Below are 27,905 nucleotides of genomic sequence, written 5' to 3'. Positions count from 1 at the left end.
GAACCTCTCTTGGTCTACCATGCTCTATGGCACAGGACAGTTTGAGCAGGGGACATAGGGGCTTCCCTGCAGTGTTGTCCCAGGAATAAGTCTCTCCTCAGTCCTAAGCACCTCCTTTAAGCTCTCAGCAGTGTGGTGGACAATTCTGGCCTTCTTCTGGCCTTCAGGTCACAGGCTGTCTTTGTGATTTCAGCATGGTGATTTGGCTGCAGAGCCCTTGCAGTCAAACAGTGGTTCTCACATTTCCCAGGGGAGCTGATGATGTAGGAAGCACTCACCAAGGGCTACTATCCAGATCTTCAGAGATGAAAGCTGGTCCTTGCCTCTTCTTTAGTTGCAGCCAGGGTTTTCCAGGAGGCCTGAGGGAACAGGTGTCCCCTGTTGGATTAGGTCACTGGTGAAAGGATGAGAAACAGGATCATTTCTGCACACATAGTCCAGACAGGATACACAGGTCAGATCAGCTCATCATGAGGTGCACTGTTTCCTAAAGATGCAGATACCAGACTGCTGCTTTCTCATCCAAATCCCTCCACGCTCTGCCGTGGTTTTCCCCCGCCATGGTGTTTGACAGCCTTGGGAATGGTGTCAGCACTGGAGCTGGGCACTGAGGATGAGGAGCTCTGCAGAGCTGGGGTTCAGCTGCAGGGAATGCCTTGTATTTTGTCCATGCAGAATTCATGGCAGCCTGGTTTTCCTGGCAATCTGGTGAATGCTTGCAAGTCCTTTGAGGCCTCCTGAGGCTGCCCCTCAGCCCAGCCCAGCCTTGTTTGCTTGTATGAGTCAAAGGTTTGAGGAGTTCCCTGATTTCTTTCAGCCTTCTTCATGGCTGCCCCATCCCTGGGAGTGTTCAAGGGTGGATTGGATGAGGCTTGGAGCAACCTGGTCTGTCCCTGCCCAAATCATTCTATGATAATTCCATGATTGATCAAAACATTCTTGGTTTTGGGGGTAAGAGGGAGCTGAGGCACCCCCGGAAATCCCTGATGCCTCATGAGAACTGCAGGAGGCTTATGGAGGCCAAATGGAATTGGCTTCACTGGCCCCACTGGATTTAGCCATTGCCTTCAAAGGTGTGGGGCATGTTTATGTCTTGTTTTTAACATCTTTCATTTCCCCAATCAAAGCAGTTCATGGGGTCTCACTGTTCCTGTCTGCATCCTGTTTCTCTTGTGTGGAGTTTCCTTTTTTCCACTTGTTTATTGAAGAGCTGGATCAAGTCTGTCCTCTGTAGCATCTGTCCACATGCCCCATTCTCCAGTGCTTCTCTCTGTGCTGGAGACCAGGGCTTCATATCACACCTTCCCATGCTTGCTGGAGCTTTTAATCAGAAGGAGCATGTGCCACTCCAGTGTGTGCCACCACCAGCATCACTCTGCTTTTCCCAGCACCTGCCTGAGTCTCCTCTCCCAATAGCAAAAAGCAAATCACCATGGAAACATGCACCTGGAAGTGCTCTGCTCAGAGGACATGCTTGTGGAATTGAGCACAGTCAAATCATTGGCATCTCACCCAGAGATCTTTCCACCCAGCATTTTTCCTTCTGGGTTGGCAGTGCTGCTCCCCATAACACCCCCCTTCATGGGGCTGAGGAGCCAGGGTTCAGGTGAGGTTGAGTGCCTGGAAAGCCAGTTCTCCAGCCAAGTAGGAAAAGGAGGAGGAAGGTGAGGAAGACATTAAAGTAGAGATGAGTGCAGATGTTGCTGCCTTCTAGGAGTGGCATTAAAATGCAAATTACAGCTAATGTCATCTTACAGGGAAGAAAAGCTCTTGAAATAACTCTCCTATTTTAAGGTAGTAATGAGCTGCTGTGCTTGCACAGCAGAAGTCCTTTTTATAGGCTGTAATTAGCAGCCAGATTCTGGCTGTCACCTCCTTTGGCACCTAAAAGTGGCGGGGGGGGGGGGGGGAAGCATTTGATAAAAATGACCACAAACAAAATGCCTGGAGCTGCCCAAGTCCTCTTGCCAGCTCAGCCAGCGTGCTGTCCCAATAGCCTTTTTACCCATCAGAAGCCACCACTTCGTGTTACCTACATGGTTCCAGGAGAGGTTTGTAAACTGTCTACCTCCATGCAGAATTCACGGCAGCCTGGTTTTCCTGGCAATCTGGTGGATGCTGCAAGTCCTTTGAGGCCTCCTGAGGCTGTCCCTCAGCCCAGCACAGCCTTGTTTGCTTGCATGGGCTTGTGGAGTTCCCTGATTTCTTTCAGCTCTCTTCATGGCTGCCCCATCCCTGGAAGTGTTCAAGGGTGGATTGGATGAGGCTTGGAGCAACCTGGTCTGGTGAAACGTGTCCCTGCCCAAATCATTCTATGATAATTCCATGGTTGATCAAAACATTCTTGGGTTTGGGGGTAAGAGGGAGCTGAGGCACCCCAGGAAATCCCTGATGCCTCATGAGAACTGCAGGAGGCTTATGGAGGCCAAATGGAATTGGCTTCACTGGCCCTGCTGGATTTAGCCCTTGCCTTCAAAGGTGTGGGGCATGTTTATGTCTTGTTTTTAACATCCTTCATTTCCCCAATCAAAGCAGTTCATGGGATCTCACTGTTCCTTTCTGCCTCTCATTTGTGTGGAGTGCAGAAGGTGTAAAGCCACAGAGCTCCATAAGATCCCAACTAGAGATTCCTCCTCTTGCCTTGAAAAAAGTTTGTTGGTGGTAAAGTTTGTTGGTGTTTGTTGTGGATTTCTGCTGTTGGCTTGCTTGCTGTCTAAATGCTGCAATCAAGCTCCTGTTTCATGCTCTAGCTCTCCAGATGAATAGGTGCTGGAGCCCTGAAGGGGATCCTAGGAGAAGTTACAGAAGGGCAGGATTGCTGGGGCTGAAGGTGTGGGCCAGGGCAGAGCTGCAGCCCCTGCTTTGGGTGGAGCTTCAGAGCACCTAGAGCAGGCTGGCCTGGGCTGTTTCCAGTCAGGGTTTGAATGGCTTGCACCCTGCACAGCCTCTGTGCTCTGATGTTTCACCACCTTTATGGGGGAGGAAAAAAGCTTGTATTTAAATGTAATTTCTTCTATCTCAGCACTCACGTGCATAAAGATTTGTGTAGCCTCAGTGGCAGCCTGCAGCAAGCACTTCCACTCCCTACCAAGCCTTTATTAGCAGGGATAATCAGGCAGGAAGCCTGGTAATTAATCAGCCTGGAGCTGCTGTGCCTCACCCTGCTGCCAGGGAGCCGGCAGGGTAGAGGGGCAAAGCCAAGGTGGCATCTCTCTGCTCCACCTCTCTCCTCCCAGGCAGTGCCAGGAAGCCCCACAGATGTCCCATGGACACTGGAGGAGTGGTGGCAGGTCCCCTTGCCTCGCTGGTAGCCTCGTCCCTTGGCCAAGAGGGTGCTGGGTGAAGCAGGAACATGTCCAGGGTTGTCCTGGGACACCCTGCTGTCTTCACTGAGAAAATGCTGTTTCTTGGAGGCTCATGTCTGGCTGGCAGGAGCAGATGGCAGCTCTGCTGGTAATACTTCAAAAGCATCACTGGGGCAGGGAGGGGCTCAAATTCATTATCCTGGGCAAACCAGACTTAGGCTTAAGCTACAAAGAAGATAAGAAGATTGTTTTACCAATCCCATCTTTACTGTCTTCCTGGCAGTATGTGCATTTCCCCAGAGGGGGGTGTCACATGAAATAAGGGGGTTGCCTCTGTGGGAGTTCAGGGTGGGATACCCACTTGCCCATCAGTAGCCCAGCAGGCAAGGAATGCAAAACATTGCTCTGGCCTGGCCACTGCAGTTGGGATATGCTCTACCAGCATGGTTAGGGCTCATCTCACACTCAGTGTTACACCATGGTCTGCAGCTGAGAGACCAAACCACCCACACAGCCCTTGCAAGGGCAGAGCAAACCCCAGCACTCTCTCTGTAGGCAGAAGGGATGATATGAATGCAAGGGGCTGCTTTGTGTTGCATGGCAAGAGCTGCAGGTTGCTGCAAGGCTTTGCCCACCCAGAAGGACCAACTGTCCCCAAAGAGAGGAAGCTCAGGGGCTGGCCCACACTTTCAGAAAAGGTCAGCATGGGAGTCACATCTCCAGGACTAGCTGTTGCCTCTGCTCCATCCCTGTGCAGAGCCATTCCTGTGCACTCAAGTGTTAGAAACTGGCATTGAATGAGCTCTTCCCTCTAATGACAGCTTTTGAGGCCAAAACCAGTGTGTGCCAATCATGCTGCTCACTAGCCCTGGCTCAGAGCCATCTAGTATCTCTGCAAGCCTCTGCAGATCATGGAGCAATACAGGAGCTCCCTCTGCTGCCTTTCCACCCTGCAGATGGGGTGTGCTGCCTGCAGCCCTCTCTCCAGCCCCAGCCTTGCTTCAGCCTCCTTCTGCCACAGCCTGGAAACCATGGGCTCATAAAATTGTTTATTTCAGTTGACCTTTGAGATCATGGAGTCCAAGCCCTCCCCTCACCCTGCCCAGCCCACCCATGGCCCTCAGCACCTCAGCTCCACGGCTTTGCAATAGCTCCAGGGATGGGGACTCCCCCACCTCCCTGGGCAGCCTGGCACAGGGGCTGACAACCCCCTCAGGGAAAAAGTTCTTCCTCAGCTCCAATGTAAACCTCCCCTGGGGCAGTTTGAGCCCATTTTTTCTTGTCCTGTCATTCATTACTGGGGAGGGAAGAAGAAACCAACCCCCACCTCACTACAACCTGCAGTTAGATGATTAAGTACAGATGATTAAATTATCATTAAAGAACACATGATGTGATTGCTTGCTCTGCAGGAGTCATTGCCCCCTTTGAAACCTGGCTTCATTCATGGCAGGAGACTGACACATGCTTCATCCTCCCTATCCCTCAAACCCATAGGGATGCTCTGAAGAGGAGGTGCTCCCCTGCCCAGGATGGTCATTCCACTGCTGTGCCCATGGAGTGGTGGGCACATGGATGCTGGGATTCACTGGCTGCAGTGCTGAGGGCACAATGGAGCTTTCAGAACTGTCAATTGCTGCTTACTGCAGCTCTTCCCATCGGGCTGCAGCTGCGGATGCTGAGGCAAAGCTCATCTTTCCTGTCTGTAATATGCTGAATGGCTTTGGTCTGTAGAGCTGAACAGCTTTGTTCCTCCTACTGAACGACTTTCCACAGCTTTAGAGCTCTTCCAGAGAAAAATAATTATCTGCCATGAACACATTCTTCTAAAGCATCAAATCCCTCTTCCTGAGCAGCTCTGCCAGTCTCCTGGGACAGAAATCCTGCTGGCACCAGGTGCAGACCTGCACTGTCTGCTTCTGAGAGATTCCCAGAGAAGAGGAGGCTGAGGGGAGACGGGAGCACTCTCTGCAACTCCCTGGCAGGAGGCTGTGGTGAGGAGGGAGTTGGTCTCTGCTCCCAAGTAATGGATGACAGGACAAGAAGAAATGGCCTCAAGTTGCACTGGGGAAGGTTTAGATTCACAGAATCATAGAATCACAGAATGGCAGGGGTTGGAAGGGACCTTTAGAGATCATCCAGTCCAACCCCCTGTCACAGCAGGTCCACCTAGATCAGATCACACAGGAACATGTCCAGGCGGGTTTTGAAGACCTCTAGAGAAGGAGCCTCCACACCCTCCCTGGGCAGCCTGTGCCAGGGCTCCCTCACCTCCACAGGGAAGTAGTTTTTTCTTATGTTTAAATGAAACCTTTTGTGTTCCAGCTTCATCCCATTCCCCCTTGTCCTGTCACTAGATAAAACAGAAAAAAGTGCTGACCCAACCTCCTGACACCCACCCTTTAGATAATTGTGTTGAGCTCCTCCCTCAGCTTTCTCTTCTCCAGGCTGAACAGCCCCAATTCCTTCAGCCTTTCCTCATAGGAAAGATGCTCCAGCCCATTTATCATCTTGGTAGCCCTGCACTGGCTTCTCTCCAGCAGTTCCCTGCCTCTCTTGATCTGGGGAGCCCAGAACTGGACATGGGACTCCAGATGAGGCCTCACCAGTGAAGAGTTGAGATGGAACAGAACCTCCCTCGACCTGCTACTCACTCTTCTTGATGCCTCCCAGGATGCCATTGGCCTTCTTGCCCACAAGGGCACATTGCTGGCTCATGGTTAGACTGCAGATTGGGAGGAACTTTTTCCCTGAGAGGGTTGTCAGCCCTGTGCCAGGCTGCCCAGGGAGGTGGGGGAGTCCCCATCCCTGGAGCTATTGCAAAGCCGTGGAGCTGAGGTGCTGAGGGCCATGGGTTAGTGGTGGGCTGGGCAGGGTGAGTGGAGGGCTTGGACTCAATGAATTTAAAGACCTTTTCCAACAGAAATGATTCTGGGATTCTTACTGTTCTCCAGGTTTTCAAGGGTCTGGAATTCGGTGTAGCAGTCTTGGCCAGTTCTGCCTTTTTCTCTTCCCTTGAGTCTTTGTCAGCTTTCTTGTTGCCCTGCCCCTGTCCCTGTGCTGCCTCTCAAAACTCTGAGGCACGGTGCTCTCCTTGTTGTGTTGCAGGTGGTGCGGGACCAGATCTCTCACTGCACGGTCAAGCTGCGCCAGACCACGGGGCTGATGGAGTATTGCCTGGAGGTCATCAAGGAGAACGACCCCAGTGGCTTCCTGCAGGTTGGTGAGAGCTCATCACGTCAGGGCTCCCAGGAGAGCGGGAGGGCACTGCAGAGCCCAGGGCCCTGGGGTAACAGGTCAGGGCAGTTACACTGAGGATGGTGGCTCCAGCTTTTCCAGCCATAAAATCCAGGACCAGCCTCTCAAGTCTCAGCAAGACAGAGGCAGAACCAGGCCAGGGGTGTGTCTTACTCCCCAAAGGTGCTGGGGAGCCGCTCTGAGGCTGCAGCAGGGGACGATGCTGTGAAGCAGGGTGATGTCCCAGCGCTCGGCGGTCAGGGGCAGCCGGGGGGCAGAGGGCAGGAGGAAGGCAGGGTAGGGACAGAGCACAGCACACAGCCCATCTAACAACTGAGGCTGCTCCTTCCCACCAGATCTCAGATGCTCTCATCAGGAGAGTGCACCTGACTGAGGACCAGTGGGGAAAGGGGACACTCACACCCCGGATGACCACAGACTTCGATCTGAACCTCGACAATGCCCCTCTGCTGCAGTCCATCCACCAGCTCGACTTTGTGCAGATGAAAGGTAAGGGTATTTCCAGTGCCTTCCAAAAGCCTCTCTGCTCCTGCTGGGGTATGCCTGTTGCTGTGTGTCTGGAACCCTATCTGCCTCCCTGGGCAGCTGCATGCCAGATCAAGGTGCCAGGTGCTTGCTTTTGACTAACACTGCTTTAGAATCAGAGAATCATTTTGATTAGAAAAACTCTTCAAGCTCATTGAATCCAAGCCCTTCCCTCACCCTGCCCAGCCCACCACTAACCCATGGCCCTCAGCTGCACAGCTCTCCAGGAGCTCCAGAGATGGGGACTGTTTTTGGTTTTCACTAGCTCTTGTCAGACTTTGGGCAGTGAAGCTGAGGATGGAGGATGAGCAGCTCTGCTGAGGTTTGGGAGGGCTATCCCTGCTCAGGGGATGTGTTAGTCATGCTGTCACCTCTCCATGCCTATCAGAGCAGGAGAAGGCTGCATTACACACCTGTGGATGCCCAAATACAGCAGTGGGAGCAGAAAAAGTGCTGCCAGTCCTTCATGTCTCCTCTGTGGGAGGCTGTAGGGTGCATGGCCTCCCAGCCTCAGCTCCAGCAGCATGCAGGGGCTGAGAACAAGGAATGTCTGGTTCTTCTTTGGGGACCTCTCTGCAATGTGCTTGTGCCTCCCTGGGAGATGTTCAGCAGCAAGGGCTGTTTGCTGGCTGAGCTGATGGAGGGGCAGCCCTGGGGTCCCACAGGAAGCCCAGAGTGGATGCTCTGCTTGGAACAGTGTGGAAGGACCCTGAGTCTTTTTTGGCAGGTCAAGGGCAATCATTCCATGACACTTAGCATTGTTGAGACACACACTCATCTCTTCATCAGGTCTCACAGTTTGTGCTTCCCCTTTGAGGACAGACATGGCAAAAAGATGAGACACTCCTTGTTGAGACCCCAAGGCTCGTCTCTGATGCTCCAGCATCATTTGTTTTGTTGCAGTGGATTTGTTGGATGGAAAAGTGTGCATGCTACTGGCTTGGAGATAAGGGCTGCAGGCTCACTGCTGGAGGCAGCTCTGCAGAGAGTGTGGGAGGGTGTCCCAGGCTTGGGACTGGCTGCTGGGAAGAGTCCAGAAGGATTTGTAGCAGTACATTGTTGTGCTGCTGTAGTTCACCAAAATTCATTAGAAAACAGGAAGAAAGTAGAAAAGCTCTGGGGAAATCTCAGCTTCACCAGGCTGTGGGGTGGAGGAATGTCATAGAGTCATTTTAGTTGGAAAAGCCTTTTTATGCTCCTGGAGTCCAGGCCCTCCCCTCACCCTGCCCAGCCCACCACTAACCCACGACCCTCAGCTGCACGGCTTTGGGATCCCTCCAGGGCTGGGAACAACCCCACCAGTGATGAACCCTGATGTTTTGAGAAAGAATAAATGAGCAAGGCTGGGTAGCACAGGGAACTAGTGAGATCTTTTACCTCAAACTGATCCTGTTTGTGGGTTGAAAGTACATGGACTTGGGCTGTTCACTACTGAAGCCGCTGCATCTGTATTGCACTCCTGAAAACCCCAAAGCACAGACCTTGCTGCTTGTGAGGTAATTCCAGTTCAAAGTTCAAATAACTGATTTGTTTGTTTGTTTGTTTCATTGCTTGCTAGCTTCTTGAAAACAACAAGGGTAACCAGAAATAAGTCTGCCTGGGTTTACTTTTCTTCGGTGCAGAACAGCGATTGGGATTTGCTCTGTCTCTTATTGTTAACACTCTCCAGGGTTTTGGTTTGACTCCACCACCTCTCTGGGCAGCCTGGGCCAGTTTGGTGGTGCTTCTTCCCTACCTCACACCCACAAGATGACAGTTTCATCCCTCGTGCCACACTGGCTTTGCAGGGAAGGCAAGAAATGCTCTGGCTGAAGCGTGTGTGCTGTGGCCTTCCTCCCACTCCTCCTCTCTGGTGCTGGCAGCCAGGGTTACACTAACTTGTGTTTAGTTTCGTCCCCAGTGCCGGCCCCCCCGATCCTGCAGCTCGAGGAGTGTTGCACCCACAACAACAGTGCCACCCTGTCCTGGAAGCAGCCCCCCTTGTCAACGGTGCAGGTGGAAGGCTACATCCTGGAGCTCGATGATGGCAACGGCGGCCAGTTCCGGGTAGGTTCAGGGGCATAAAACCAGTCCTGGCAGCAGGGTGTTACCCCTGGCAGCCCAGACATTCTGCAAGTCATATAATCAGAGAAGCATTGGCTGGAAAAGACATTCACATTGAATCCAAGCCCTCCTCTCACCCTGCCCAGCCCACCACTAACCCATGGCCCTCAGCACCTCAGCTCCACGGCTTTGTAATAGCTCCAGGGATGGGGACTCCCCTACCTCCCTGGGCAGCCTGGCACAGGGGCTGACAGCCCTCTCAGGGAAAAAGCTCTTCCTCAGCTCCAATCTAAACCTCCCCTGAGGCAACTTGAGCCCATTTCCTCTTGTCCTATCATTCATTACTTGGGAGAAGAGACTAACTCCCACCTCACCACAGCCTCCTGTCACATAGTTGCAGAGAGTGCTCCTGTCTCCTCTCAGCCTCCTCTTCTCCAGGCTGAACACCCCCATTCCCTCAGCTGCTCCCCATCACACTTGTGCTCCAGCCCCTTCCCCAGCTCCGCTGCCTGGCTCTGGACACACTGCAGCCCCTCAGTGTCCCTCTGGCAGTGAGGGGCCCAACCCTGAACACAGCACTCGAGTTTCTGTCCTCACCAGGGCCCAGCACAGGGGGACAATCCCTGGCCTGCTCCTGCTGCCACACCAGTGCTGACACAAGCCAGGATGCCATTGGCCTTCTTGGCCACCTGGGCACACTGCTGGCTCATGTTCAGCCATTGTCAATTAACACCCTCACTTTTCACTGGACAGCTTTCCAGCCACACATCCCCAAGTCCTCTCTTTCCCTGGAGACAAGAGACTCACTGCTGAGGTGCCCAGGGAAGCTGATGGTGCATACAAGCTGCAGGCTCTTCTGAAGGAGGAGTTATTTGAGGGAATGGAAATTCCTTTGCAGTCACCAATAGGACTGGCAAATGCAAAGAACACTTTTGGAGCTCCATCATTTTAGGTGGCTAAACATTTCATGCAAGGTATGCTAATTGCCATGAAAGACTCATGGGTTTGCCAGCTGCCAGCAAGCAGAGGTGTTTAAGGCCTGAGGGACTTTAAATTGCTGTAATGACACAATTAAACATGCTTTTTCTCCGACTCGGCATGCTGATCGTTATCGTGGCGTGTTCACAGCCACCGAGAGCAGGCACAGGCACCAGCCCACTGCATTGCCTGAGTGCAGCCACAAGGAAACACAGGCAGGCAGGAGCCAGCACAGAGTCAAGGCAGAAGGAGGTGACATTCATGGGATCTGGAGAGAGAAGGGAGCAGGAGGTTGGTTTTAGGGAAAGCAAGGCTCAGCACAGCCACTCCAGTAAGGTGAAGGCAACTCCCCAGCCCACCAGTCTTATCCTGCCAGCAGTGGGAAGGGGCTGGGATGTGCCAGGGCCTCACCACCCTCATTGTGAAAAATATCTTCCTTCTATCTAGTCTGAATCAACCCTTCTTTAGTTTTAAATTAATACCTCTTGTCCTATCACTACAGGCCCTGCTAAAAAGTCTGTCCCCCTTTTAGGTACTGAAGGACTGCAGTAAGATCTTACAGAGTCTTCTCTTCTCCAGGCTGAACAAGCCCAACTCTCTCAGCCTGTCTGCACAGGAGAGGGGCTCCAGCCCTCAGGTCATCTTCATGGCCTCCTCTGGACTCATTCCAACCAGCACAGGTCATCCCTGTGCTAAGGGTCCCAGAGCTGGATGCAGCACTCCAGGTTGGGTCTCACCAGAGCAGAGTAGAGAGAGAGAATCTCCTTTGACCTACTGGCCACGCTGCTTTTGATGCAGCCCAGAGTATCATCAGGGAGCAAGTCAAAGGGTCATTTTGCTCTGCTCTGACTATGCTCAGTGCCCATAAGTGTGCCCTGTGAGCGTGGCTGGACCCTGTGTGTCACAACACCAGGAGCTGCTCTCCCTCCCCTGGCAGTGCTCTGGGCACTGATTGGTCTTTGCTTTGCAGGAGGTGTATGTGGGCAAGGAGACCATGTGCACGGTGGATGGGCTTCACTTCAACAGCACGTACAGCGCCCGTGTCAAAGCCTTCAACAAATCAGGAGTCAGCCCCTACAGCAAGACCCTGGTCCTGCAGACATCCGAGGGTAAGGAGCAGCACGGCCCCAAGCACTCGTGGCAGCCTGGGGCCCCCCAGCTTAGCACAGCAGCAGGGAGCTGCCCCCCTGCTCCTCCAGTGCCTCAGCAGTCCCTGCAGCAGGGAGCTGCCCCCCTGCTCCTCCAGTGCCTCAGCAGTCCCTGCAGCAGGGAGCTGCCCCCCTGCTCCTCCAGTGCCTCAGCAGTCCCTGCAGCAGGGAGCTGCCCCCCTGCTCCTCCAGTGCCTCAGCAGTCCCTGCAGCAGGGAGCTGCCCCCCTGCTCCTCCAGTGCCTCAGCAGTCCCTGCAGCAGGGAGCTGCCCCCCTGCTCCTCCAGTGCCTCAGCAGTCCCTGCAGCAGGGAGCTGCCCCCCTGCTCCTCCAGTGCCTCAGCAGTCCCTGCAGCAGGGAGCTGCCCCCCTGCTCCTCCAGTGCCTCAGCAGTCCCTGCAGCAGGGAGCTGCCCCCCTGCTCCTCCAGTGCCTCAGCAGTCCCTGCAGCAGGGAGCTGCCCCCCTGCTCCTCCAGTGCCTCAGCAGTCCCTGCAGCAGGGAACTGCCCCCCTGCTCCTCCAGTGCCTCAGCAGTCCCTGCAGTGCTGGTGGGTGGGTGGATGGCATCTCATGACCCTTGACCAGTGCCAGAATCTCTCACTCACCCCTTTCCTTTGCAGAAGGTGTTCTTTGGGGAGGTACAGTCAGAGGCAGCCTGCAGAGAGGTATTTAAAATGTGGTTGCAGCAGGGTTTTGTGTGACAAAAAGGGAAGCCAAGGTGTTTTTTCATTAATTCCACTTAAAAGCAAATGTGCTGAGGGCTGTGCATGGCTACACAACACCATGGCCACACCACATGTCCTCCAGCCCCTGGCAGTGCCCAATGGAGAGCAGAGGGAGTGTGGAGCCCCAGGGCTGTCCTTGCAGGCCCAGGAGTGTGCAGCAGCCGCAGCACATCATCTGCATCACCCCTCCTGCACTGGCAGACGCTCAGGTAGAATATTAAACACCCCCTTGCAGGTTGAGCCTCCCCCCTGACTTTAAGTACATTTGTCACACCAGGCACTTAATCTGTCATGGAAAAATAGTTTGCTTCTGACATGCAGGCGAGAGGACCAAGGCCAGCTCTGAGGACCAAGGCGGGAGTCAGAAGCAGCAGCTGTGGAGGAAGAGATCAGCCCCCACCAGCACACCTGTCACCCAAGACAGAAATCCCTCCTGGGGAGTTTACCATGCTCTGTGGAATCCCTTTTCCTTGCTCCTAGACTAAAATCTCTCTTTCCAAGCCATGCTGGAGAACAGCAGCATGTTCCTGCAGCCACAGCTGCTGCCAGCAGCTGCAGTCTAGGGTCAGGAGGGAACACACTCAGCTCGTGGGGCTGCTGGTGAGGCAGAAGGAGGGTGAGAGCCTTCTCACCACAGAGCACCTCTGGTGGCTTTGCTCAAGCAGGAAGGAAAAGGGGGCTCTGTTGAAATAATAGAAGTCAAAAGCTGAGCAAGGCCATTCAGGGTGTTTTCACTTGCTTGCCTGCACACATCTGCAGGAAATAACTGTTCCAGCTCAGAAAGAGCATGTAGCAGGTGTGGATGTGTGGGCAGGAGAAGGGTGGTAAGGAATAAGATTCACATGTGACAGGTAGAGTGAAGAGCAAACCTATGGTAAATCTTTCTCTTACAAGAGGAAGAAACTTCAAATCACAAGCCACAGAGGCCTTGACACATCCATCTGAGGGCTATGTGCCTGTTTACAAAGCTGGGCACCAGCACTGAGGAAGCTGCAGCATTCCTCTGGAGATGCAGAGATGGGACACCCCAGATCCAGCCCCACACTGGGTGGGCAGGGCCATCCCCAAAGCCTGAAGGACAACAGTTCTCACCCACATCACCTCCCCACATCACCAGCCTTTGCAGGAGCTAGCAGAGCTTTGACTTCTCCTCACATTTGTGTCTCCTAAGCCCCATTTGAGGTGCAGTTTCCTCACCAAAACCAGTTGGGCTTTAAATCATCCCAACCAGGAACACTATGATCTTTCCAGCTCTGCTTTCGTCTCATAGGTCTTCTCACTGTCAAGCCAAGCTCAGCTATTGCACAGCTGCCAAATACGAAGGAACCTGGGAGAACATAGCTGAGGAAGCATCAGGCCAGGCTGTACTTGGGGCTGGTGCCTCTCTCCGTGCCAGCAAACAGACCTTTCACTCTTCTGCCATCGGCTGGAAGTTTGCTGCATTCAGCCTTTTCACTGAGTGGGCTTTTACATTTATTATCCCAGCACAAAGGAAAGGAAGAAATAGGCCTGGAGCATTTTCTGCTCTTTGAGACTGTCTGAGCTCTTGGACTCAAAAGTGAAATAAATTACATCTCTGTGCAGCTTCCAGATATCTGAGTGACTTGTTGAATACGTCTGCCTTGCACATCACAGCTTTTATTTCTGGCCCTTCCAGCAGCATCAGGCCTTTAAGGGCTGTTTTGTGTGAAGCAGGCTCAGCTTTGCCCATCAGCCATGTTCTGCAGCTTGCTGCAAAGTGTTTGTGCAAGAAGAGAGGACAAAAGAAGAGATGAGCTCGATATGAAGAGAACACCTCTGTGAACATGGCTGTCCTGCTATCACTGGGTATGAGGAATTCTGCTTAGAGGATGTGAGTTAAAAGCTGGGTGCTAGTCATGGCATAGAGATGCTTATCCACAGTCTGTGGAAGTTAACTGAGATCTTGCTTCTGCCTTTGGCATTCTGGGAGTAATTAAGAGTGTGGGCAGCAGGTCAAGGGAGGTTCTGCTCCCCCTCTACTCTGCCCTGGTGAGGCAGGGAACTGCTGGAGAGAGTCCAGTGCAGGGCTACCAAGATGATCAGGGGACTGGAGCATCATCCTTATGAGGAAAGGCTGCAGGACCTGAGACTTCAGCCTGGAAAAGAGAAGGCTGAGAGGGGATCTCATCAACACTTATAAGTACCTAAGGGTGAATGTCAGGAGGATGGGGCATCCCTTTTTTTCTGTGGTGTCCAGTGATAAGACAAGGGGTAATGTACATTAGCTGGAACACATCTTATGTCCATTGCAGCCCTTGCAATTAACTGGACTGGGCCCTCTCCCTAGCTGGGGTCAGGCTGTTTCACAGCAGCACTGGGAGTACCTCTTGCCCTGTCACACCTTAGACAGTGTGTTCCAGGGCCATTACTGCAGGCTCCAAGGCACTGCCAGGCATGGCCTGTCTTAATCTCTCTGTCTCTTCAGCACCTGCATGAAGTTCAGCTGAAGGCTTGGAAATCAGTCTGGAAGAAAGACCCTGTCCCAAGGCACAGGCAGCTTAAAAACCTTGGCCAGTGGCAGCACCACTTATCTGTCCTCACCCCTGGGAGACCTCAGGGTCCCCCAGCCTCCTCCTCCCTGGGCTGGGCAGCTCCATCTCTCTTCCTCTTTCTTCATCCAGCAGGTTTTCTGGCCAATCTTGTGCTGACTGCAGGACCCTGTCTTGTTTTCCTCCCAGCACATTGCCACCTCTCCTTACCCACAGCCTTGCTGCAGCAAGAGCAGCCTCTGAGAGGCTTTGCAAAGACTCTACTCCAACAGTCACACTCCCATGCAGACAGCTGCTCCCAGGAAGTGACACCTAACACAGGATTGGAAGGATCAGAGGAGAAGACCTCCCATCTGGACAAGTTCCCGTGTGACCTACTCGAGGTGGCCTGCTCTGGCAACAGGGTTGGACTGGATGATCTTTCAAGGTCCCTTCCAACCCTTAACTTTCTGTGATTCTGTGAGTGGCTGCTGGGTTGCTTTTCACAGAATCCCCGAATGGTGGGGATTGGAAGGGCCCTGCAGAGCTCATCCAGCCCTGCTAAAGCAGATTCCTCTCGATAGGGGGCACAGGAACATGTCCAGGCAGGTTGGGAAACCTCCTGAGAAGGAGCCTCCACACCCTCCCTGGGCAGCCTGGGCCAGGGCTCCCTCACCTCAGAACCAAAGAAGCTTTTCCTTGTGTTTAAGTGGAACTTTCTGTGTCTCAGCTTGTGCCTTTTACTCCTTGTCCTGGCACTGGGCACCACAGAACAAAGACTGGCCCCATCCTCCTGACACCCACCCTTTGGGTATTTCTCAGCATTGGTGAGGTCCCCCATCAGCCCTCTCTTCTCCAGGCTAAATAGCCTCAGGGCTTGCAACCTTTCCTCCTCAGAGAGATGCTGCAGTCCTCTAATCTCTGAAATGTCTTCCAAGTCCCTCCAGTGTTGTTTGCTTCCATGGGCTCTCCAGCAGGCTGGATGGAAGGATGAGGGGCCATCTCTCTCCAGATGGAGATGGAGGAGCTCAGCAGTGCTGGAGGGCGCTATCCCTGCCTACTCCCCAGGCCCAGGTCTGCTCTCCTGGCTGGTGCAGAGGTTCGACCTTCCTCCTGCCAAAACCTGCTGCTTCTTTCTCACCCTTCCCCAGGTGTCTGTCTGCCCTTCCTTTGGGCTGCTTCATGCCTTCAGCCATGCTCTCCTGGATGCCTGCAGCCAGGCACCAAGAGCCAGTGCAGGGGAAGAGCTGTGTCTCTGCTCCTCCTTCTCAGTCTCCACTGAGTCTCCAGTTTTAGAAGTGGCTGCAGAGTTTCAAGGCAAGTCTGCTTTGTGCTTCTTGTTTCCTTGGTGAGACACAGCCTAGGATCAGAGGATAAGGGTGGGACACATGCATTTTCACACTCTGTGCCCTCCTTTCCCCTCTCCCACGGTAACTTGTCCAACTCTGCCAACACCACAAGCAGCTGCTGCCAGCCCACCTTTGCCACCCTGGGGATGAGGCAAAGGGGCTTGGGCACCACCTTCCCCAGCTTACTCCAGCACCAGAAGCTTTTCTCTTCTTGCACGCCCAATTCTTCATCTGGGGCTCCTTACTAGCCATGGAATGACCCTCAGCAGCAGCCAGGGCTGGGTGAACAGCACAAGGGGAGACAGGCTACAAGGAGCTATAGGAACATAAGATGCCAGTCAAGGAGAGCTGGGAGCCTGGCTACTCTTGGTAATAGTTCCTCTCACTTGTGGTAGATGGGCACATCCCTCCCTAACTGTGAGCTGAGTGTGTGGAGCTGTTGTGCAATAGTTTAAGCTGTGCCTGAACCCACTGACGCTCTTTCCTTCCACAGCCTCATGCAGCAACGAAGTGCAGAAGTTACAACCCCCTGTGCAAAGAAAGGCTCCCTTTGATCTGTGTTAACGTGCTTTCCAGCTCAGTTTGCACTCACAGCTGAGGCACAAAGGCTGGGGCTGCAGTTTATCTGATTTGAATGTGTGGAGGATGGTGGATCCTACATTTCCCTGCCAACATATCCCTTGACAAGGCCAGGGAGGAGGTTGCAGGAGGTGACCGTCTGTGACAGCAGGGAACCAATGGCTCGAGAGGTTCCCTCTACTCTGACGTGTTGCTGTGAATCACATGAGTTAAATTCTTACTGTAAGGCTCAGATGTGTTTTGACAGGTACAAAGGGACACCAAGAACACAACATCCCGAACAACCTTTGAGTAAGGTGGGTGCTTGGTGGTCCTTAGGGTGATAGAGCTTAGTCCAGCCCCGCAAAATGCCTGCCAGCGTTACCAAACACCTGTTTTTTACTCCCCTAATCATTGTGCACAATAATTACTGCACACAGTTGTTTTACACTAATCACTGTGCACAAGGACCAGCCAGGGATGAGAGTGCAGGAAGGAGGCTGGGGAGTGTGCGTGGGACTGTGTGCCTTTGTCCAGGCGCGCTCCCATGCAGAGGTGCAGCACTCGCTGGAAAGACAAAAAGCAGTTTGGACCTGTCGAGCTGGCACAGGCACGTTCTGGAAGATGCAAAGGTGTCCCCTGAGGCTGTCCCAGAGGGGCTTCTCTGGGCTGCACGGCTCCAGGCAGCTCTGCGTCGTGCAGGCCAGCATGGATCTGCGCTCTGCGCCGCAGTCTGGGCTCGGGCCCCGGAGCGATGGCAGCCAGCACACCCCCAGTTCTGATCTCTAGTTTGCATTGATCTTACGTTTAGACACGCAGTCAGAAGAACAGAGCCTCCCTTTTCCAGTGCCTTTGGAAAGATCGCAGCTTCGTAGAATGAGTCCTTTCTCCTCCACCCTTAACCTACAACCCAGCTTCTCGGGGAGATCCTACTTTGAGCTAAGATCTTCGGCCCACCAGCTCAGCTTGCATTCTTCTTTACAGTCCCTGAATTCAGCCGGTGAGCCGAGTGCCTCTGGCATTGCCTCTTGATCTGTGCTTCTGGGCATCTCCAAAGTCTCTGTTTGTTTTGTTCCGCTGTGTTTGTTTTGCCCATGACATGCGGGTGGCAGAGGGAGCTCCTTCTGTCTGTCAGTGCCCTGCTCCTGCCGCAGAGGGACTTTGGTTGGTGCAGTTCTCGTGTTGTTTCCATCTGTACGTGCCAGCCTGGGTCGCTTTAGGTGTGGGGTGACAGAGCAGCACAGTAACTCCTTATGTGGATGCTGCTCCTGGCACAGCTGAACCATTCCGAGCGGATCCCCCGTCTCTCGTTTGCATTGATCTCGTGTCCAGTCGGAAGAACAGACCCTCCCTGGGAGAAACCTATGGGGACATCTCAATGGTTTGCTGCCCCAATATGACCAGTAAACACAGAACCAGAAACCTCTGCTGTGAGGTTTGTTCTGTGAAATCACTTTGCTCCATTCAGACCCCTCTGAAGAACAAAGCGAGTCTCGCTGCGAGCACGGCCCCGGCCAGGCCAGCTCACAGACCCCTCACAGTCTGGCTCCCGAAGCCCCTGACCATGTGGGCTCAGCTTTGAGCATGGGGCTTGGCTTTTTTGGCAGACCAGACGTGACCATCTGGAGGCCTGGTTTTCTGCAGGGCAGGGCAGAGGACAGCCCTCCCGTGCTGCCCCTGCTGCTGGGCAGTGCCTGCAGGCGCTTCACCGGGCTCCTCGTGCCCGGTCCTGGCGGGCCACGGTGGGCCACAGGCAGTGTCAGGCAGCCACTGGCACAGTGCGTCTCCCAGAGCTGTTTTCTAACCAATCTTTGCACATCCTTTGTTGCTAAAGATCCTGGGCCCTGATTCTTCCGCCGCTCTGGATTTACACCACTCTTTGGGCTCCAGTGGAGTAATTCCTCTGGTGTAAGCCCAGGAAGAATGGGGGCCCCCGATTGTTTGGTTTCCATCCCCTAACCCTGGCATGAGGAATGCTGCAGCATGACCTGTGCCACAATAACTGAGGGCCCTGCAACTTTCGTTTCTTTCTGCTTTTTATGGCTTTCTTTCCCATCGTACCGCTGTGCACTAATGGCTTCTACTCTGTTTTGTGACGGGTGTTTCTTAACGTTGTGTCCAGTCCCAGACCTACCACCCTGGCCGTGAGCAGGACCTGTGTGTGCAGTACAGACCCCTGTGCTTAGGGTTGGGGGGGACAGGGCAAAACGGGGGCCTGGCCGTGCCCGTGTGTCCGTGCTGTTTGCAGTCTGGTGAACTTGCTTCACAGTGATGTGCAGAGACTTTGAAAGACACTTTTTTGAAGAGGGGCACGTGGTGTGATTCATTAAAACAGCCTGGGGAGGTGCATGGAGCATCATGGGTTGCTTTCCCATCAGCACACATGTCAGCAGCGCAAAAAACCTGCTCCCTCGCCAGAGGAGAGCTGAAAACCAGTCACAGAGTTAGACAGGGGTTTCCTTAAAATGCAGCACCCTTGACAAATGCCCTCCCGTGCAGTGCCAACATGTTGCCCTGTCCTCCTGGCAAGGACAAGCTCCTGTCTAAGGATAAGCTCCTGGATCAGGATAAGCTCCCAGATCAGTGTCTGGCCGCAGTCGAGCTCCCAGGAGGTGTTTGTGGGCAGTAGTCAGGCACAGCCTGGTCACAGGAGGATGAAGGGCACCCCAACACACTCTGCCTGTGCAGCTACATTCAAAGCATAGGATCATAGAATCGTTTTGGTTGGAAAAGCCCTTTAAGCTCCTGGAGTCCAAGCCCTCCCCTCACCCTGCCCAGCCCACCACTAACCCATGGCCCTCAGCACCTCAGCTCCACGGCTGTGCAATAGCTGCAGGGATGGGGACTCCCCCACCTCCCTGGGCAGCCTGGCACAGGGCTGACAACCCTCTCAGGGAAAAAGTTCTTCCTCAGCTCCAATCTAAGCCTCCCCTGGGGCAACTTGAGCCCATTTCCTCATGTCCTAGCATTCATTGCTGTAGAGAAGAGACTGACCACTACCTTGCTACAACCTCCTGTCAGGGAGTTGCAGAGTGCTCATGTCACCCCCTCAGACACTCCCCAGCACCCAAAGGGCACCAGGCTGTAGCAACTGGGGTTGTTGATCCTAAAGAGACCGAGTCACTCCCTGTTCACTGGGCATCTGAGGGTCAATCTAGAGCATATTTACCAAGCAGCCTAGAAATTCCCCCAAGGGTAAAATTCCCAGTGTTTTCTGGAGGAAAGTGCAATGATTTGGCATCAGAAGCAGTTCGGAACCAGATTTGATGCTCTGTCCAGAAAAGAGCAGATACTCCACGCATCCCAGAGGTGAGACTCACCAAATGGCCCTCAAAGTCATGGGTTGTATCTGTGTCCCCTCTCCATGCTCCCTGGCTGTTAATGAATCAGGCCTCCCGTGCCTGGCTGGATGCTTAGGGAATGGGTCAGTGCTCCTCAGTCTTTGTCAGGTGGTTGCTATGTCTTAGCTGTGATGTGTGAAATGTAGTATCTCTTTGTAGGATGCAATTTTGAGACACAAGGAACGCCTTACTCTCAATTAGGCAAGTATCTTTATTACCATTAACTGGCACCTTTTCCACGATGCTCATCCTTTGTTCTTCTGTATTTGAGTCCTTACCTTTTCTTTGGTGGCTGAGCAGCATTTCTTGCACGTACCCTCCTTGCAGGGCTCTCGGCTGTCACAGCAGTAAGCAAACTCGGAGGAGGAATGGTGGTTGCCATATGATGTAAAGGCATTTTCAGGTTTTCTCCCCTGGATGGTTTTAAAGAGAAGCCCGAACTCAGTGCTCTGGAATTGTCCCTGTAATTAAGAATCGATCCTCCTTCTCAAAGCAATATATATCCCAGTTTGTTAAAGCTGCTCCAAATGTCGAGGGAGTGATTAGCCCCTCGGCAACTAACTGGTGGGACCTGCTGGCTCACCCCCATCAGACTGACCACAAGGCCCCTGGGAGAAGGATCCCTGAGCCCATCCCTGTGGGGTTCCCCCCTGAGGGCAGCTCCCACCTCATGCTCACACCCAGCCTCTCCCCACTTTTCCACCACACCCCAAAAGGCCCGTGCGCTCGCCAGAGAAGCGGGCGAGCAGATAATCGTCTCTCCTTCCTTTCTTTACCCACCTTCACGTGCTGTTTTCTCTCCTGCATGCCTTGCCCTGGGAATGACCACAGTTGACATTAAAAAAATGGTGGCAGGTACGGAAGCAGCCGCTCCGGGCGGCGGCAGCGGGCGCCCGCGTGCATGTGAGCTGTCTCGTGGAACCCTCCAATAAATCCATCGACAAAGCTCACCCGAGTGTTTCGTTTTTCAAGCCGAGTCTCCTCCCGCAGGCGTGGCAGAGTGGTGTTGTTGTGGATGTGTCACTTCACGTTGTCAGTGACCGCTGGAGAAAACCACCTGGGGAACCGGGCTGGTGGCTTGTGAAAGCCTCTGTGTTGTCGAGGACGTGCCGCTGTGTCTGTCAGATTCGCAGTAACCGAGTGCCGTGTGTTGAAAGCAGCAGCCGTCGCGAGTCGTGGAGGTTTTGGGGCCCTGTTCCAGCCTTCCCACGAGTTAGCTCTTGTCTTACGTCTGGCTGGCTGCTCCGCAGGGAGGTCTCTCGGTGCGACGTGGCATCTGTGCCGATGTAGGCCTTAGTGTGTGCTTTTGGTTCCCAGGACTGCCCGCCCTCAGACGCGCACACAGAGTGTAGCTGCTAATCCTCCGTCCCCTTCCCCGCGCTGGGCCTGAGCCTGCAGTGTGTTGCTTGCATGAGTAACCCTTAGTCGTAAAAGTGAGCGATGTTCGCTAGAGCCCGGAGGCCTGGCCGGGATCGCATGTCCCCTGCGGCTGGGGCCAGGGATTGTGAGGATCCCGTGGGCTCCTGAGCTCAGACGGTGGGAGGGATGGACACAGACAGGCAGCAGGGAGCAGCGAGAGCAAAACTCCTCCGAATCCCGTCCGTAAACCCGCGCCAGGCTGGCAGGCTGTGGCAGCAGCATCCCTCCGTGCTGGAAGGTGCCCACCTCCATGAGCCATCAGCCCCTGGGCCGCGCTGCCTGCCCGCCCCGTGCTGCCCCAGCCCGACCCCGCCGTGCCTCGGCCCTGCATGCGGCATGCGCTGGCCTCGCTGCTCGCCGCCGGCCGTGCTCCGGCCACACTAACCCCCTGTTGTTTGTGTGTTCCAGTTGCTTGGTTTTCTTTCGATCCTTCCTCTGCCCACGCTGACATCATCTTTTCTAATGACAACCTGACTGTCACCTGCAACAGCTATGATGACAGGGTTGTGCTGGGGAAAACGGGCTTTTCCAAAGGGCTCCATTACTGGGAGCTGTCGATCGATCGTTACGATAACCACCCCGACCCGGCCTTCGGCGTGGCACGCATTGATGTCCTCAAGGATGCCATGCTGGGCAAGGACGACAAGGCCTGGGCCATGTACGTGGACAATAACCGGAGCTGGTTCATGCACAACAATTCGCACACCAACAGGTACGTGGTCTGGAGCAGGGCCTTCCCCTCAGAGACCACAGCCCGTGGCTTTTGCAGTGGCACTGCAGACACCCACCTTATCGCCTCTGTCGGAGGATGTGCCCTTGCCCCAGACAGTCCCTGCCTCCCCAGTTCTACCTGGCTCCGGCGTTTCCCAGCTCTTTCTGTGCTGACCCTTCCCACTCTTTATCTGCACTTCCCGTGACATCTGAGGCCTTGCAGCTCGTGCAACAAGAAAATAAGTGTTTGCCTTTATCCCTGTGCCACAGCTGCTGCTTGCTTTCCCTGGAGGCCAACAGAGCTGGCAGCTTTCAAGGTTTTGGTGGTTTGGGGAGAGCCTGGTGCCACTTTCCTGCCACTTCAAAGGCCATTCCCTGATAGGTCAGCAGGTTTTCATAGAATCCCAGAATGGTTCAGGTTGGAAGGGACCTTAAAGCTCACCTCCTTCCAACCTCCTGCTATGTGCAGGGACACTTTCCACCAGACCAGGTTGCTCCAAGCCCCATCTAACCTGCCCATGGGATCTAACTTGCGTTGGGCAGCGTCTTCCCTCACAGGGAAGAACTTCCTTACATTTCATCTAAATGCACCCTCTTTCCTCTGGGGCATTTCAAATAGCCATTACCCCGTGTCCTGTTTTGAAGTGGACCTTTTGCTCCCCAAGCCCCTTGCATTGCCCTGTGGCTGTGTTGCTGTGGCTGCTCTGTCAGGTAACTTTGGCTTTGGGAACATCACAGCCAGCAGAGAGCAGCTCTTGAGGAGGAGGTGCCTGGGGACTCTTGAGCATGGTTGGGATGAGTGCAGGTCACAGCCTGAACCCTGAGCCAGGAGCAGGAGGGACAGAGCCCCAGAGATGCTCTGATCTTTTCACTCCCCCGCAGAACCGAGGGCGGGATAACAAAAGGTGCCACGGTGGGAGTGCTGCTGGATTTGACCAGGAGGACCTTGACATTCTCCATCAACGAGGACCAGCAAGGGCCTGTCGCCTTTGAGAACCTGGAGGGTCTCTTCTTCCCCGCCGTCAGCCTCAACAGGAACGTGCAGGTATGTGCTTTGACGAGGCAGACCCGCTCTGAAGCTGCTGCCACTGTGGTATGTGTGGCTGCTCAGAAGCACGGGGACTTTGTGGAGCAGAGAGGGCTCTCATGCCACAGGGAAAGAGCTGAACTTGCACCCTAAACCACCTATAAGTCCGTAAACCCTTCCTGCAGCCACGGCTACTGGCGCTGGCTCCTCAGCCCAGGTTCCTCCCTCGGAACACGCTGGGGTTCTCCAGCCCTCCCTGCCTGATGGGCTCTGACAACTCCCTGTCGCAGTGCTGCCCCGCAAGAGCCCCACCAGCTCTTAGAGCTCTCCCAGGACCCAGACAGGAGCCTCACCGGGGAGAAGGGCACCTTTTCAAGCCAGTTTTCCTCTGGGGTGTTAAAAACCCCTCTTCTCTCCCTCTCTCCCAAGCTCTCAGCTCTCCTGACCATCACTAAGCAGTGGCTCCCTGGGCCTAGCTGGTATTTTCATCTTCTCACTCATCCCTTCCTCGCTCTCCTCTCCCTCAGTGACTCTCCCACATTGCCCAGGCCTGCCTTTGGCACATCCAGCACCGCTTGCACCTCCAGCACTGCACAGGTGCCCAGGCACATCCTCAGACCTGTGGCACGTAACAAGTGACCTCAGGTGGTCTTCTGCAGTGGGTGCCAAAGGCATCACCTCTGAGCAAGGGCAGAGGCACTAAGTGGCCTCTGTAAATTAGAGAACATGCATTAGGATGTGCTGTGCTCCAGGACCAAGCTGGTGACCAGTTTTCCAACAGCACTGGAGCAGAGGTTGGTCGGTACCGTCCCAAACCCAGAGCGTCCCGGTGTCTAATTAGGAAACATTCAAGAAGCACATCTTGTCTGCGCTGGGTTTAGAGGTTGCTATATTCATTTGGTGTGGTGAAAACATCCTGTTCTGGGATTAATTCTCACCACAATCTTCCACGCAGCCCTAACAGACAAGTGTGTCTCTAGAGCCTCTCAGCTTTCTGACAGTTCTCTGGGCAAGGCAGAGCTTAAATCCCCCAACAACACAGAAGTCTTGTGGGATGCTGACAAAAGGCTGCTAATGAGTGCAAGCCATTCATGATCCTTCTTCAAAGGTGCAAGTCACTAAAAAACAGGAGGGAAATAATCACATTTCAGACAAAGTTTTGTATAAATCTGTATTGGAAGGGGAAAATACTGCTCTTCCAGTAAAATAAGGGATTGTGCTTTCCTCCTAAAGTACCTATGGAGGGGACCGGACCCCCCCATGTGCACCTCACAGTCAGTGTTTGCAGGACCAGCCCGTTCTTGCCCTGACATTCTGTACAAGTAGCACCTGCCCCTATCCCATGGCTTTCTCTGACCCAGTGAGCACCAAGTCTCCAGTATTACTTTCACTTTCCCTTTGTCCCTGTGTTGCCTCACTCCCCATGTTTGTAGAACCAACATGGCTCGGGCAGAAGGGACCATTAAAGGTTGCACTTGAGCACTCCTGCGTACCATAGCATGGCCCTGCTCCAGCACCTTGCACTTTTCCCAAGTAATGAGTGATGGGACAAGAGGAAATGGGCTCAAGTTGCCCCAGGGGAGGCTTAGATTGGAGCTGAGGAAGAGCTTTTTCCCTGAGAGGGTTGTCAGCCCTTCTGCCAGGCTGCCCGGGGAGGTGGGGGAGTCCCCATCCCTGGGGCTATTGCAAAGCCATGGAGCTGAGGTGCTGAGGGCCATGGGTTAGTGGTGGGCTTGGCAGGGTGAGGGGAGGGCTTGGACTCCAGGAGCTTAAAGGGCTTTTCCAACCAAAGTGATTCTCTGATTCACCACCATGGTCCTGGCTACAGCCTCTGCCAGGCCCTGCTGTGGTGGAGGAACGCACAGTGGGGCAGGAGGAGCAATGGGCTCCCCACAGCATCTCTCCCGCCCCTCCCCAGGCACTGTTTTTGCCCTGCTCGGGCACAGCATGGCTGCTGCCGTGCCGTGGGCTGTCCGCAGCCTGAGCCCTGTGTCTCTCATTGCAGGTGACCCTGCACACCGGACTGCCTGTCCCCGAGTTCTACGCCTCACGCTCCGCCATGCCCTGAGGCTCCTCCTGCAGCAGCCGCCTCTTCTGTGGCCGAGGGGAGCCAGCCCGTTCCCTGCCGCGGGCCGGGGCGGCCGCCGGGCCAGCGGCCCCTGCCTGGCCACCGCCCAGGGACGGGGAGGCAAAGCAGGGAGGCAGGGCCCGGCTCGGGGCCCTCCCGCGCTGTCCCGTGTGTGTGCGCTTCGCTGTTTAGCTCTTTTTGGCTGATGAAGTACCTAGGTAGCCTGAGATGTTCCTCTGTGTCCGCTTTTAGGTTTGGGTTTCCCGATTTGGGTTGGGCTTTGGGGCGGAGGGCAGTTGTGTCAGAGCGCTTTCCCCTCCCGCGGGGCCTGCCCAGGAGGGACGCCCGCCGTGGGGAAAGCTTTCCCCCCCACCAGCCCCATTACTTCGCAGGATATTTCTTTCCCCCGTGGCCTTTCTTGCAGAGCGTCCTCAGTGGCGTGTAGAGGTGGGTCCTGGATTACCAGTCAGTCTCCACGTCCCTACCAAAACGCCTGGCCCTGTGCCCTGTCTCCCTGAGGCATTTCCGTGGCGGGGCGGTGGGGCACGGGGCCGGTCACCCTGTCCCTGGGTGCTTGGCCTGGTGCCGAGGTGCTGAGTGCTCGCCCCCAGACCCTCACAGCCACAGCCATACGCCGAGAGCCCTCGCCCAGCTCCTTGGAGATGAGTGTTTATTTTTGTAGAGTCGTCGTACAAAGCTTAGCCTTAACTACCGCCCCATAGCGTCCTTCCCTGCACCGGGGAACTCACCCTGCAGCGAGGGTCTGACGGGGAGCCCGCGGATGGACGGGATGAGGATGATGGGGATGAAGGAGAGCTGCCCACAGCCCCGCCACGCACTCAGGAACAGGCGGCTGCTGCTGGCAGCGGTTCCCCCTCCCTCGGCTCCCACCCCCCGCCCGGGCTGGCTGGTGATTCAGAGGCGGATGGGAGTGGGAGGCCCTGTTCCTGTGCCGAGGGCACCTGCATGTGCGCGTCCCCACGCTTGGCTTTTCCGCCCCTCGCCGTCTCCTGGCGCGCCTGCCGGGGCTGGGGGCATCGTCGGCAGAGTGGAGGGCACCGGCGGGGCTGGGGGTATCCGTGGGGCTGGGGCCAACGCCAGCGGGCCAGGCCCGGCCCCAGAGCCGCGGCTCCTGGCCCCCGCTGTGGGCTGCCACGGGTGGGATGCCGCAGGAGAGCCGGACCAGCAGGAAGCCAAGTGTAAATAGCCCGTTCCCTCCCAGCGTGCCCTCCTCTTAGGACGGTTCCGTTCCTTCCCTCGTTGCTCTAGTATGAAGTTTACCTAATTTATTGGATGGGTGCTATCTCGTTGACTCCCCCCGAGGAGCTTCTCTCCGCTGCAGGAGAGCCGCGTTGCGGGCCAACGCCGAGCAGCTCCTTGGTGAATCCTCGAGGAGCCCCCGTGGCCGGCTCACCCGGGGCTCCCCTCTCTGCCCTTCCCACCACCTTCTTTAGGATGTCCATGGTGCTTATTAGCCTCCCAGTGATTGTAAGACATCGTCCCCCCGTGCCGCGATGGTAGCTGCATACGGCCGCTGTACTGAAGAGAAGTGTCATGTTTGCTGTTCTAATAAAGGACTTTTATGAGAGAAAAGCAGAGCTTCCGGAGCATCTCTGCGCCGCCACGGCCGCTTCCCTCGGCTCCCAGCTCATCCCCCCGCTGCGGGTCACTGCACTCGCACAGCTGCACAGCCCTCGCTGTCCCCATCACTGGAAGCAAGAGCCTGGCCTTTTTCCAGGCCCTGGAAACATGGGGGCCTGCAGCCGTCATCAGGGGAGCTGTGGGGGCTGAGGGATAGTCATGGGTGCCGAGGAGATGAGAGGTAAGGAAGGAGAGATGGCGTCTGGTGGGAGGGAGGAATGCATACAGAGTATCTCCGCAGGAGGACAAGCCACTGCTTCCAGCCCAGCACAGCCACTCCAACATCAGCCCCCTGCCCAGAGCCCCAGCTGGGATGAGATGGTGGCCAGGACCAGGTGGGGATGAGAGAGAAAATGAGGGAAATCAGGAGATGGCAAGGAGGGAAAAAGCTCGGCACTGGCAATATTAAAATCCGCTGGGGGAATCTTTCGTCCAGAAGTAGAGGCAAACACTTAAGCGATGAGTGATGACGGGGCCATTTCCAAGGGGAAGGCAGGGATGGTGCTGCCAGGGGCCCGGGAAGGGCTGGCTGTTGGGATATTGGCACCTGTTCCTCCTTTTCTCAGAGTGCTTCAGGAGCCTCTGAGCTCAGCATGGGCCCAGGTCCAGAGCTAAAGCACAAGCGCTAATGCGCTGCACTGAGCGCATTTGTGCCTCAAAACGATCGATGCTCGTCCTTTCCTGAGAGGGGACGTGCCCAGGGAACCCGGGACACTGGAAATTGCATCCTCTATAGCACATAAAATCCAGCCTCGCAGCCATGCAGATGGGAAGAGGCAACAACCCAGGGCTGGGGGACACTCACCACCTGAGGACAGGCCCCAGGGGTGAGAGCAGAGCTGCTCGGCTGCTGCACCTCACCCCTAATCGCCCTGGAGGCCTCGCGCTGCCCAAACTCCCGGGGCTCTGCCCCACACGCCGTGGCCTCTGAGCACTTGGCATGGAGCACTCACACGGCCGCTATTTCCACCTGCAGGATCTTGCACATGAAATACCTGCTCTAGGACTCCGTTTGTGCCCCAGGGCAGGTTTAGATTGGAGCTGAGGAAGAGCTTTTTCCCTGAGAGGGTTGTCAGCCCCTGTGCCAGGCTGCCCAGGGAGGTGGGGGAGTCCCCATCCCTGGAGCTATTGCACAGCCGTGGAGCTGAGGTGCTGAGGCCATGGGTTAGTGGTGGGCTGGGCAGGGTGAGGGGAGTGCTTGGACTCAAGGAGCTCAAAGGGCTTTTCCAACTGAAATGACTCTATGATTCTAGGCACCGAGCCCCTCTCTGCTCTGTCTGCCATCTGCTGTCAAGGAAACCATGCCCAGGCTTTCACCCAGA

At 55.0% G+C, this 27,905-nt stretch overlaps 1 protein-coding gene across 7 annotated transcripts in view; it reads left to right on the top strand.

Annotated features, from left to right (window-relative positions):
- The window catches only part of TRIM9 (tripartite motif containing 9), a 68,290-nt gene extending 42,354 nt beyond the window's left edge, over nt 1-25,936 (top strand). The window contains exons 4-13 of one of the 7 annotated variants that reach the window (XM_061997726.1): nt 6,414-6,524; nt 6,899-7,052; nt 8,977-9,134; nt 11,080-11,218; nt 17,188-17,376; nt 19,877-19,918; nt 20,549-20,572; nt 21,545-21,848; nt 22,730-22,892; nt 24,880-25,936. In XM_061997726.1, coding sequence (XP_061853710.1) covers nt 6,414-6,524; nt 6,899-7,052; nt 8,977-9,134; nt 11,080-11,218; nt 17,188-17,376; nt 19,877-19,918; nt 20,549-20,572; nt 21,545-21,848; nt 22,730-22,892; nt 24,880-24,942 — 1,347 coding nt within the window. In that variant the 3' untranslated portion in view covers nt 24,943-25,936. Of the gene's footprint in view, nt 1-6,413; nt 6,525-6,898; nt 7,053-8,976; nt 9,135-11,079; nt 11,219-13,250; nt 13,472-16,644; nt 16,805-17,187; nt 17,377-19,876; nt 19,919-20,548; nt 20,573-21,544; nt 21,849-22,729; nt 22,893-24,879 lie in introns of those variants that run through there. The other 6 variants (XM_061997727.1, XM_061997721.1, XM_061997720.1 and 3 more) reach the window with 6 other exon arrangements.
- The last annotated feature ends 1,969 nt before the right edge of the window (nt 25,937-27,905 follow it).

Source organism: Colius striatus, chromosome 6 (assembly GCF_028858725.1).
Source record: "Colius striatus isolate bColStr4 chromosome 6, bColStr4.1.hap1, whole genome shotgun sequence".
Classification (NCBI taxonomy): Eukaryota; Metazoa; Chordata; class Aves; order Coliiformes; family Coliidae; genus Colius; species Colius striatus.
The sequence above is the reverse complement of the archived record's forward strand: the minus strand, read 5'-3'. Positions and strand labels throughout refer to the sequence as shown.